Source organism: Phodopus roborovskii, unplaced genomic scaffold (genome assembly GCF_943737965.1).
Source record: "Phodopus roborovskii unplaced genomic scaffold, PHOROB, whole genome shotgun sequence".
Lineage (NCBI taxonomy): Eukaryota > Metazoa > Chordata > Mammalia > Rodentia > Cricetidae > Phodopus > Phodopus roborovskii.
In genome coordinates this window covers 22,237,967-22,250,751 of record NW_026126459.1, presented here as the reverse complement: position 1 = coordinate 22,250,751, position 12,785 = coordinate 22,237,967, and the positions used below count along the sequence as shown (strand labels likewise).

At 45.6% G+C, this 12,785-nt stretch overlaps 1 protein-coding gene across 1 annotated transcript; it reads left to right on the top strand.

Moving 5' to 3' along the window:
• Positions 1-4,767: 4,767 nt before the first annotated feature.
• LOC127226045 (tubulin alpha-1B chain) lies at positions 4,768-8,086 on the top strand. The gene is made up of 4 exons (XM_051189840.1): positions 4,768-4,935; positions 6,221-6,443; positions 6,563-6,711; positions 6,944-8,086. Exons 1-4 carry the CDS (start codon positions 4,933-4,935, stop codon positions 7,922-7,924), a joined length of 1,356 nt encoding a protein of 451 aa, XP_051045797.1. The 5' UTR covers positions 4,768-4,932; the 3' UTR covers positions 7,925-8,086.
• Positions 8,087-12,785: the final 4,699 nt, after the last annotated feature.

The window sequence follows — 12,785 nt, the reverse complement described above, 5'->3', positions numbered from 1 at the left end:
ATGCCAGATTCAGGTGGAAGGCATGTATGTATATACCTTTACAAAATATACACATGTGGAGCTGGAAAGATGGCCCGGAGGTTAAGAGCACTGGCTGCTCTTTCAAAGGAACCGGGTTCAATTCCCAGCACCCACATGGCAGCTCACAACTGTCTGTAACTCCAGTTCCAGCAGATCTGACACCCTCATACAGACACACATACAGGAAAACCCCCAAAGTACAATAAATAAATAAATCTTTAAAAAACAAACAGGTACTGCTGCGCCTGCACAGTCTGGCACCGAGATTGGCGGAGGGTGTCGGGATTGAAACACTTAACAGACCACCATGAGAAGTTAAGAAGAAGCTGCTGCTACCACCGTTTATTACACAGAGTAACGGGCTTATATACCCAAGCCAGGGATGGGCTAAGCATAGGAGGAAATCATGCACCACCCACACCTGGGGTCAAGGCACCTGCACTGTGCACCGGAAAGTTTTGAAAACAACCTTGTTTGCTCAACCTTGTTTGCACAGAAGTTCTACATCTGGTTGGGGGGAAGAGAGCTGTGAGGGACAAGTACTTTAAATTTCCCAACAACATACATGTATTAACAGTGTAAGCTTGCTGTCTGTATGATGCAATAGGCAAAGGTTTCATAAAATCTGAATAAGCTAATAACTGAATATGAACCAGAATTCTCACTGTTATATTTTCCTTTTTGTTATTTGTATACCATCCTGTTGAGGAAGGAGAGAAGACAGGAAAATGTTAAAGGGATATAGAAAAGAGCCCTCCATCCTTACCTACATGAACTTGACTCAATATAGCTGACTGGAGACTGTCTGACATACAAACTTTACACAGATATTTTATTCCTTTCCTAAAAACATCATGATTGACACTATTAAGAGAGTAAAAAATGGGCTGGAGAGAGAGATGGCTCAGAGGTTGGGAGCACTGACTGCTTTTCCAGAGGTCCTGAGTTCAATTCCCAGCAACCACATGGTGGCTCACAACCATCTGTAATGAGATCTGGGGCCCTCTTCTGACATTCAGGCATACATGCAGGCAGAACACTATACATGATAAATAAATAAAATCTTTAAAAAAAAGAGAGAGAGAGAGAGAGTAAAAAAACATCATGCTCAAGATTACATACATACATACATATTACAGGAGTGTAGAAAGTGGGAAAAGCCCCGAGTGGATGCATGCTACTAATATAAGTACAGCCTTGTCAAGGACTACAGAGACTCAGGTCCATGGAATCATGGCAAAGCCTTCACCCTAGACCGAGGTCCAGAGGCAAAGCAAAACCTTCCTCAGGGGCCCCAAGTGTTGACTGTGTGTGCAGAAAATGTCTACGTAGCTTCTTCCACTCTGACACTTATGTCCAGAAGACTGCTTTCCTAAAGGCACTGCTCCTATGAGATTAGCTAAACCTGTCTCCTCAATCCAGTTGTACACCATGGATCCTGCCCCCTTGTCATCTGTACTTAATAATTCCACCTCTCTGTTCAACTTTACATAATAAACATGCTTAGCTTCCAGAGCACCACTGCTGTTCCTCTAACAAAGAGCCTACAGCACCCAATCACAGCTTTCCATCTATGTGTGTCTTTTCTTCATTCCCTCTCTGTCCCAGCCCGGTCTGTCCCTGGAGCCATGTTCGATGTGGTGGTCAGCAGGTGCCATCTGCCCAGCCTAATAGCACCTGCTGCCTAACTTGAGTTGGATCCCTGGGCCCTGCAAAGTAGAAGAGACAGTGGATTCCTTAAATTTGTCCTATGATATCCATGTGTGCTCTGTGGTACACACCACACCTGCACATATAACTAAATAAAACAAAATATTGTTTAAAAAGTTTGTCTTAGAGCTGGGCAGTGGTGGCACATGCCTTTAATCCCAGCACTCAGGAGGCAGAAGCAGGTGGATCTTTGTGAGTTTGAGGCCAGCCTGGTCTACAGAGTAAGTTCCAGGACAGTTAGGGCTACACATAGAAACCCTGTACCAAAAAAACAAAACAACAAACAAACAAAACAACAGTTCAGAGGGTCAAGCATTTGCCTCATAACCCTGATGACCTGAATTTGATTCCTGGGACACACAAAAACATGGAAAGAGAAAAGTGCTTCCCAAAATTGTCCTCTATCTTCCACATAAGAACTGTGGCATTTGCGAATGCCCTGCCTCTTTCGGAATATTACTTTAACTGTATAAAGGTGTGTTACATTTGTTTGTGCTGTATTTGCTTCATTATGTAAAGATGTGTTGCTATTTTACTTTGCCTGCCTAAAACAAATAGCTAGGCAGTAGAGGGTCAGGAGGGGGCTGGCAGGCAGAGAGAGTAGGTAGGAAGAGAGAGGAGAGAGAAAGGAAGACACCCAGGGCCAGCCAGGAAGACACAGAGTAGCATATACAGAATGACAGAAAGGTTAAAAAAAAGCTCCCAGGCAAAATGTAGTTGAAGAGAAACAGGTTAATTTCAGTTATAAGAGCTAGTGGGACAAACACGAGATACGGTGAGATACAGCAGAACATTCATAACTAATAGTAAGTCTCCATGTCATGATTTGGTAGCTGGTTGGTGGCCCAAAAGAAAGCCTGCCCCCTCACCCCATAATTAAATTTTTAAAAAAATTAAAAAGTTGCCAGACATGGTGGCAAATACATTTAATCTCAGTAGCTGAGAAGCAGAGGCAGATAGATCTGTGAATTAGAGGCCAGCCTGGTCTATATGGTGAGTTACAGGCCTGTCAGCACAATATAATGAGACCTTGTTTCAAAAAACACAAATGAGGAGAGAGAGAGAGAGAGAGAGAGAGAGAGAGAGAGAGAGAGAGAGAGAGATCAGCAACTATTACCACATCAAAAGTTCTTTCAATCAACAGCTGGGTAGAATGGTGGGTATTTGTAATTCTAGCATTTGTGAGGTAGAAACAGGAGGATCAGAGGGTTCAAAGCCAACCTCAACTACATGAATTTGAGCCTGGGTTATAGGAGAGAGGCTCAAAACCAATCATTCTTCTTTTCTTTTTTCTTTTGTTTTGTATTGTTTTTCGAGACAGGGTTTCTCTGGCTGTCCTGGAACTCTCACTCTGTAGACCAGTCTGGCTACAAACTCATCTGCCTGCCTCTGCCTCCCCAGTTCTGAGATTGAAGTCAAATGCATTTACCACCTGGCTAAACATCCTTTTCTTGACAAGGAGGTGAGATAATGAGATCACATTTTCTTCTCTCTCAACTTTAGTTACAAATTACATCTTTTATATATTTTAGTGGTGTGTGTGTGTGTGTGCGCACACACACACACACACAAGGGCACACAGGTAAACATACATGTGTATGAGCAAGCATGCATGTGATCAATTTTTAGGTTTTTTTTTTTGTTTTGTTTTGTTTGAAAGTTACCACATTTACATATTTGTGTGGGTACATTGTTTGCTTTTGATACATGGTTTCAACGACCCGGAACTAGCCCAGAAAGGCCAGTCTGGCTAGCCACTAAGCCTCAGTCAGGGATTGGCCAGTCTCTGCAGCATATGCAATACAAGCACAAGCCACCATTAAGGTCTCCTATCCACCCCACCCCTTGGGTTCTGGGGAATCAAACTCAGGTCCTAATTGAGCTATTTCCTCAGTTCACATTACCTCTTTTAAACAATGTAACTCCAAAAGCCCCCGAAGTTACCTACATAGTAGCTGCTGAAGCTACTTCTAAGCCTCGCTGATAGTGTTTGCTCTTTCTCCTAATTAATTAACTGGCTGAGGCATTCCTTTACTGCGATTCTTGGAATTGTGCTGTGCTGCACTATGTCAAGAATCCCAGGGCACCTGACTGGGAGGCGCCGGAGGCTCTGAAAGGGGGAGTTTCAGGCTGCGCAGTCGGCAAAGGATCCCAGCTGCCACAGCCAGGAGGACATTTTGAATAGCTGAGTGATTGCAATCTGTTCCGGGAGGGTGATTTTAAAGCCACGTGTTAGCCCTCATTGCGTTATGAATTTCTAAGGACGGTAGTAGTTTATGGCCTTGGAATAATTGGGGAGGGTAGTTTATTGATTATAATCTGGTCATCATCACACTTAGAAAATTTGAATAGCACAAGAAATCCTTAGTGTCTGTATTCTTCAGTGAGACACTTTCCTTTTAGTTTCTCCCCACTTCTTCAATTTAGCTACCACTTCAAATGTTTTTTTTTTAAATCTTTTGAAAGAGCCCTTATTTAGGGTAATCCCGTTAAATTGGTAGTTTGAGGCTGAAACTGTGGCCTAGTCGGCCCTTATTTTTAATATTTGAATGATTGAAGTTGCTTCCAGTGCTTGGTACCTTTAGTTTCGAGAATGAACCACGACAATATACTAAGTATGGCGATTGGGTTTTATAAAGAGTTTTCACAGTAAGAAGCAGATAAGCACAGCCTTTAAAAGAACCAAGGAGAAGGGCAAAACTCACTCATCGAGTGTGGCCCCACAAGAATGATCAGCTGAGCTATCCGGACCACACCTTTCCGCACTTAAGGTCGCACTTTTAACATTGTAGACTTCTCAAGTTCCCCGGTTCGCCAAGACTGCATCAGCCTCCCCAAGCTCCCACGCCCTTTCATCTGCAGCAGCGACTACTCCCTCCCCGCATTGCAGTGGCGCGCCCAGGGCGGCAGCATCGGCTCGCGCCCAGGCTGCTGCCCCGCCCCGCGGGCCCATGCAAGGAGGGAACTGAGAACGGAGCCCGCCTCTGCGGCGGCCAGCCGGGCGCTCAATGGATGCGGACGGCCGGGGGAGGGACCGTGGCCACCCGGACGCGCCCGCCCCTCCCCAGCGGCTACTTAAGAGGCTCTGGCGCCACCGCCTCTACCTCATTGCGTTACTTACCTCGACTCTTAGCTGTCGGGAACGGTAACCGTGACCTGGTGTCTGCTTTTGTCACCCTTGCCTTCTAGCCCGTAGCTACCATGGTGAGTGCATCGGTGCAGGGATGGGAAGCGAGGAGGAGGAGGGCTGCTATCTGGGGCCCGAGGCGTGTGCGAGTGGGAGGGCAAGGGTCCCAGACGGCGGGGGACCGCCCTTATCTGGGGGAGAAGGGACTTTTGAGGGTACCCCTGGGCGAGCGAGGGAGCATGGGGCCCAAGCTACTGGGAACCACCGGGGTCTGGGGGAGAAGGGTTTGTCCCGGGTTTTCCTGGGCGAGCCGGGGAGCATGGGGCCCAGGCTACTGAGCAACTCCGGGATGTGGAGGAGAAGGGGCTCTTTCGGACCCGTTGGGCTCTAGTCTGCATCCATGCACACCCTGCATAAGATATTAACAGCATGGCGCTTTCAGACTGCAGTCTTCCCGCGCGCTTGCCCTTCCCCCACCCTTACCTTGCGTTCTGCTTTTTGGGCGCGCGCACATAGCCTTTCCCCGCCCTCACTTCCTCTTTGGTACGAAGAGGGGGGGCGGGAAGATGCCCGAAGACAAAGACGCATGCGCGACCGTTACGTTCCCGCCTGAGAGCGGCGGGAAGAGCCTCTGCAGTGTGCGCGTGCGCGCTTGGGCACTGCGGGCTTAACTCGTTTAGGGTGTGTCTCTTCTTGGACCCTGTATTTTGGGAGACGGAGGGTCAAATCCATTAAGCCCCTCTCTACCTCAGCCTCGAGCTTTCTTCTGCTTCTGGTGAAAGCAACAAGAAATGCGGGGCAGATTTCCTCCACTATATTCCACAGTAGTTAGCAACTGCAGCATGAGGTCCCAGCTGTCTCGAGACAGGAATTTGTGTGGGACCAGGTGGTGACATTGAAGGGTTTTGAGGGAAGCAGAAATCGGATCTGTCGGTTTATAATCCCCTGCTGGACCAGGACGGATGCGGAGGAGCTGAGCTCCTCCTACAAATAGAGGAAGTTGAAAACCAGCTGCATCGCGGGTGCCTCGGTGCATTAACTCGTAAATGCCCCCTTTATCTCAGTTCACAGAGCCCTACCACCAGACACCTCCCCCCTCGTTGCTTAAGTCACATGCTTCATCTGCAAAAGTGGAACTCCCAAGGGCACAGGGTAGATGAAAGGCCATCACATACTGGTTTTAAAAAAGAGGAAGTATGACTAAGCACTTATGTGGGAAAGCCGAAATTAGCTGGGTTTATTTGTTATTTTCAACTAAAAAGCTTTGCGAGTTTTAACGATTTGTCACGTTGTGCTACTGTTAGAATTCCAGATGCTTGTGACATTACTAACAGTATTTTTCCCCTTTCTTGTGTCCCATAGCGTGAGTGCATCTCCATCCACGTTGGCCAGGCTGGTGTCCAGATCGGCAACGCCTGCTGGGAGCTCTACTGCCTGGAACATGGCATCCAGCCTGATGGCCAGATGCCAAGTGACAAGACCATTGGAGGAGGAGATGACTCCTTCAACACCTTCTTCAGTGAGACAGGCGCTGGCAAGCATGTGCCCCGGGCAGTGTTCGTAGACCTGGAACCCACAGTTATCGGTGAGTGGCATTCTGTCCTGGTCACATTCTCAGAACCTCTCTTCAGACCCCGAAGGGTGAATGAGCGAGCGAGCTTGTGTCAGCTGTTGGTGAAGGCTGATTTTTGTCTCCTTTTCCAGATGAAGTCCGCACTGGCACCTACCGCCAGCTCTTCCACCCTGAGCAGCTCATCACAGGCAAGGAAGATGCTGCCAATAACTATGCCCGTGGCCACTACACCATTGGCAAGGAGATCATTGATCTTGTCTTGGACAGAATTCGCAAGCTGGTAAATACCACATAGAAGGATACATTTAAGATGCAGGGTGGGGGAGTGTTGGTACCTGCCAAAATATAAAGTTTGTTCACTGCATTAATTAAGTAGACTTGTACACCTGGTCATTTCTAATACCAGTTCACTATTTTTTTCTTTCAAGTAAATATGCTTCACCATCCAAGGAATTGCAAGTAGTGCTGGAGTATGTCCTGTTGATACAATAATGCATTTTCTTTTCTTACAGGCTGACCAGTGCACAGGTCTTCAGGGCTTCTTGGTTTTCCACAGCTTTGGTGGGGGAACCGGCTCTGGGTTCACCTCCCTGCTGATGGAGCGGCTCTCTGTTGATTACGGAAAGAAGTCCAAGCTGGAGTTCTCCATCTACCCAGCCCCCCAGGTTTCCACTGCTGTGGTTGAGCCCTACAATTCCATCCTCACCACCCACACCACCCTGGAGCACTCTGATTGTGCCTTCATGGTAGACAACGAGGCCATCTATGACATCTGTCGTAGAAACCTCGACATTGAGCGCCCCACCTACACTAACCTTAACCGCCTTATTAGCCAGATTGTGTCTTCCATCACTGCTTCCCTCAGATTTGATGGGGCCCTGAATGTTGACCTGACAGAATTCCAGACCAACCTGGTACCCTACCCTCGCATCCATTTCCCTCTGGCCACATATGCCCCTGTCATCTCTGCTGAGAAAGCCTACCATGAGCAGCTTTCTGTAGCAGAGATCACCAATGCCTGCTTTGAGCCAGCCAACCAGATGGTGAAATGTGACCCTCGCCATGGTAAATACATGGCTTGCTGCCTGCTGTACCGTGGGGATGTGGTTCCCAAAGATGTTAATGCTGCCATTGCCACCATCAAGACCAAGCGCAGCATCCAGTTTGTGGACTGGTGCCCCACTGGCTTCAAGGTTGGCATTAATTACCAGCCTCCCACTGTGGTACCTGGTGGAGATCTGGCCAAGGTCCAGAGAGCTGTGTGCATGCTGAGCAACACCACAGCCATCGCAGAGGCCTGGGCTCGCCTAGATCACAAGTTTGATCTGATGTACGCCAAGCGTGCCTTTGTGCACTGGTATGTGGGTGAGGGTATGGAGGAGGGTGAGTTCTCTGAGGCTCGTGAAGACATGGCTGCCCTGGAGAAGGATTATGAGGAAGTTGGTGTGGATTCTGTTGAAGGAGAGGGTGAGGAAGAAGGGGAGGAATACTAATCCATTCTTAGAGCCCCTGCATCATGTCAGACTCCTAGAACTTCAGCTTCAACATTAGCTTTGATTCCTCTAATTGTGTTCTCTTCATTCTGTGATCATGTCTTGTCTGTGTCCCTGTATGGTATTTTCATGATGTCTCAAAGTAAAAGCTTTAAGAAAATTTGTTCTTGTATGCTTTTTGTTTGGGATAAGTCTCCCACACTAGGCCTTTACTTTCCTCCAGTCTAGATCCCCTGTGATAGTAATAGGTCACTTGAGAGTGGTTTTAGTGCATAGCTTTAGTACCTGCACTTAAGATTCAGAACCAGGCAGGTTTACACAGCACTGAGAGAAGTGTGTGAAAGTTATCTTGAGGGTTATGTGACAGCCCTGTTTGAGGATTATGACACTGAACAAGATCTGTTGAATGCTCAGTCTATAGAGGTGAAATGTAACTGGTCATTTCCTATCACGAAAGAAGGGAAGGATACATAGGGCATGTCTACTGGTACAGGTTACATTGTAGGAAGTGGGGACATTTGCCAATGTTAGGGCTCATTTACACCACTAAACATGAGGGTATTTGGTACTTTATTGAGCAAAAATTCTCAGGCATGTTAGGCAGAGGATGTACCACTGTTTAACTTCTTTCACTTAGATGGTTTTGGTTGCCGGCATTGGCCTTTCTATCCACTTGGAAAATAATTCAGGACTGCTTTTACCTCCTGAATTGGGGATTAAAGGCATTGACCTCTGCCAGAATTATACAGAAGACCTGTGTTAAGAAAAACAAAACCACAAAAACTAGGTACAGTGTGGTTAGCAGAGGAAGGTTGCCTTGTTCTTGAATGAACCAGCAAGTCCAGCCAGATCCAATAAGACCCCAAACAAGGTAGAGGCTACCCAGATGAGAGTGTAGTGCATTTGTTTTGAGAGCCCCCAAAGTCATGCAATCTGACCAGCTCCAAGGTGGGCTGATTCCTTTGACTTATACCTGTACTCATATTACCCACACACACCTAAATCAAGGTGGACAACTGAAAATTAATACTGAAGTTGACCTTTGGTGCCCAAACATGCTCACACTTGTATGAACACAGACAAGTGTACAGAAAGCATCTTTTTACAAGGGAGGTTATGTCACCCCTATAACCTCAGCAAGAAAGCAGAGGCAGGTGAATTTGTTTTCAAAGCAGGCTTCATCTACATTGTAAATTCCAGGATAGACAGTACTGCATAGAGCCAGTCTCAACAAATTTTGGGGATTGTAGAGGCTTTATGTGTAGCTCAGTTTGTAGGGTGTTTGCTTAGCATGCATGAAGCCCTGAGTTTGATTCCTAGTGCTGCATTCAACCTGGCATGGTAGCTGAGACCTGTTATCCCAGCATTTAAAAGATGGAGGTAGGAGGGTCAGAGTTCAAGGTGTAGCAGTACTTGGTAAAGCCTGTGGTCTACAAAAGGCTTCAAAATTATGAGATCAGGATTATTTCCTTCTTAAGCCTTTTTCTTTTTTTCCCAAATATTAGGGTTACAGGCAAGTCCAGCTGTACATGGCCATCTTAGGATCTTTACTGTTTAATCAATGTAAACTTAAACATTTTAAAACTCATACATTCTCCTTATAGCCTGGTCCTCTTAAGCACGTCAAGAGAAGGTGAGTACCCAAAAGGCCTATCCCTACAAGTCAGAGACTCATTTTGTCATGAAGCCCTTAAGTCCTGGGCCCATTTATTCGTTTGTACTACAGATTTTCACCTTGATCGTAGTAGTTAATAGAGACAGACCCTGTTAGGCCCTGTAAGCATAGGAGCAGGAGATGGTTCCCTCCTTCCACCATATGGATTCTGGGGATTAAACTCAGGTGGTCAAACTTGGCATCTCATTAGCTGCAAACCAACAAAAACCCAAAACGCCCACAATGCTAAAATGCATTCAGAACATAGCCTTCTTCACCTTGCTGGAGTTAATATTGAAATGGAAAGACTCCAGTTCATTTTTTTTTAAGTATTTTTTTGAAACTTAGTATTTTGTAAATATGAGTGTTTTGCCTGCTTGTATGTTTGTGTACTACTACATCCATGCCTGGTGCCCAAAGAAGTGGGGAGCCTCCGTGTGGGTGCTGGGAATTGAACCCCAGAACTTTTTCAAGGACAATAAGTGCTCTTAACCATTGGGCCAACTCTCCAACCTTACTCCTTCATCTTACAGATGACAGATTTAATTGGCAAGGAAGAAAGGAAATTTTACCACAGCTTTGGGGTCCTGTCTTAAATGCTGACTGTTTAAAGATACGAGGGATGTTGGTCTTTCAGCCTTCAGGAGTATCCATGCTGTGATCCAGAGTGGGAGCAAAAGATTTAATGGAGGAAGGCAGAGAGACTATTTGAGTTTGAGATGCCATTTACCCCTCCCAATCCAAGAAAATGCCTGGCAAATTCCTTAATGCCCTGCAGATGGCACTACGGACAAGGAATTCTCTGAGAGCCAAGCCGAGCATTGTGAACTCTGCCCTTGCCATGACCTTGGAGGTAAGACAAAAAAAAAAAAAATGCAGCAAACAGGAAGTGACTGATAGGGCATCCCTGTCGTTCACAGGCTTGCCAATATTTGTTCTGACACAAGCCAGAATTTGTGCTGACAATTACTGGAGGGAGCTGTGCCTAGTGTTACATCACTGTGAATCAGGGGGCCACAGGCAACTCCACAATCAAGAAGTTTCTTGACCTGAACCCCAACCTCCACCCCTACTCGAGGACAATTGTAAAAGCATGGTCTTGGGGTCAACATAAACTAGGGAAGAGAATGTTGCTAAATTAGCCTAAACTCAATAATGATACAACGTAATAATTACTGATGATCATCTAGCTGTTGCTACTATTGTCACTTTGTTACTAAGACTAGCTTCTTCCTCTCTACAGCCTGTCATAAGACACTCCTAACTGACAGCTTGCTGTATGCTACTGTGTTCAGGTGTTCAGAGTAAAAGGCTTAATAAGGAAGGCAGAGTCATGGGGTGGTCATGGTCCACACTTTTGATCCCAGTACTTGGGAGGCAGAGGCAGGTGGATCTCTGTGAGTTCAAGGACAGCCAGTTCTAAAGAGTGAGTTCCAGGACAGCCAAAGCTACACAGTGAAACCTTGTCTCAAAAAAACAAAAGAAAAAAAAAAAAAAAAAAAAAAACCAAAAACAACAAAAGGGCCTTTAATCCCAGCACTCAGGAGGCAGAGGCAGGCGGATCTCTGTAAATTTGAGGCCAACCTGGTCTATACAGGACAGGCTCTAAAGCAATACAAAGAAATCCTGTCTCAAAAAACAAACAAACAAACAAAACAAAAGGGAAGACAGTCATGTTCATCAGTGTGTGTGTGTGTGTGTGTGTGTAGTTCCCAGTGCTAGGCAATCAATCGTTCTAACAATTGAGTTACATTCCCAGCTCTTCTTTGTCCTCTTTTTTTTTTTTTTTTTTTTTTTTTTTCCTCTGTGTACCTTTGGAGCCTGTCCTGAAACTCCATCTGTAGACCAGGCTGGCTTTGAATGCACAGAGATCCACCTGCTTCTGCCTCCAACGTGCTGTGATTAATGCTACCACCACCTAGCTTTCTCAGTGGATGAAACTCAGGCACTCTTGGGCTAAAACAAATATAAGATAAAACAGGAAGTTTTTATATCATTTAAAGAAGAGGACCTTGTGAGTGCTTTAATTGTAAGCATTCAGTAGACTGAGGCAGGAGAAACAGTTGAGACCAGCATAGAGAGTAGTGTGACAGTAGATAACATGGACATCTGTTGCTCAGTGGTGCTTTTGAAAATCAGAGGAGGTAGAAATCCCTTTGAGCAGTTGGAAGATATGTCAGTGGGGTATAAGAAGTAAATAGGGGGTCTGGAGATAGTGTTATCAAACTTGGAGGTCATAACCTGTGCTCCTGTCCTCAGTAAGCCAATAAAAAAAGAGCCTAACTAATGGGAAGAGATTTAGTCAATGTGAGTTCCAGGCTAGCCTAGGCTACATAGGAAGACATAGTTACAAAAAGAGTTCTTGTACTTTTTATGGATTAGGAAACAAGCCACAGGTTGTTAGGGGGCTTTAACAACTTTTACTAGGTCTTTTCAGTTTTTCCTGTTCTAGCTTGAACTTACATTATACAGTTTTGATTGTTCATTATTTTAATACATTTTGCCTTTGTCTTTTTTTTTTTTTTTTTTTTTTTTTTCTTTCCTTCTAGCCCTAGCTGGCTTGGAATTCACTAACTAGACCATGTCACAAAGATTGGCTTATAGCTGGGTGGTGGTAGCTCACATCTTTTATCTCAGCACTTGGGAGGTAGAGGCAGATGGATCTCTGGGTTCCAGACAATCCTCGTCTAAAAAGTGGGTTCCAGGACAGCCAGGACTGTTACATAGAGAAACCCTGTCTCAAAGGTGGAAAAAAAATGAAAAATAGGTTGCTGTAGATAAGGTATTAGGGATGACTCCTCTGAGCTGTGACATTTAATCTAGGAGATAAAGGGAGGAAATGATCAGAAGTTCAAGGTCATTCTGGGCTATAGAACCAGACAGAAATGATCTGTGAAAGGAAATGTTATCTTGGATAAAGTAAAGAACAAATCTAGAGTCCTGAGGTTGGAAAGGGCTTGGCAAGGTCCATTAGGGACAAGAATGAGGGTAAAACCAGGTTACTGTTTTGGAATATTCCTGCACACTGTGAAAACATATTAATGTGATTGGTATAATAAAGAGCTTAATGGCCAATAAGTAGGCAGGAGGTATAGGCAGGACTTCAGGGCAGGGAGAGAATTCTGGGAAGAAGGAAGGCAGAGTCAACAGCCAAACGAGGAAGAAGCAGGATGGACAGTACAACATAAAGGTAACTGAGCCACATGG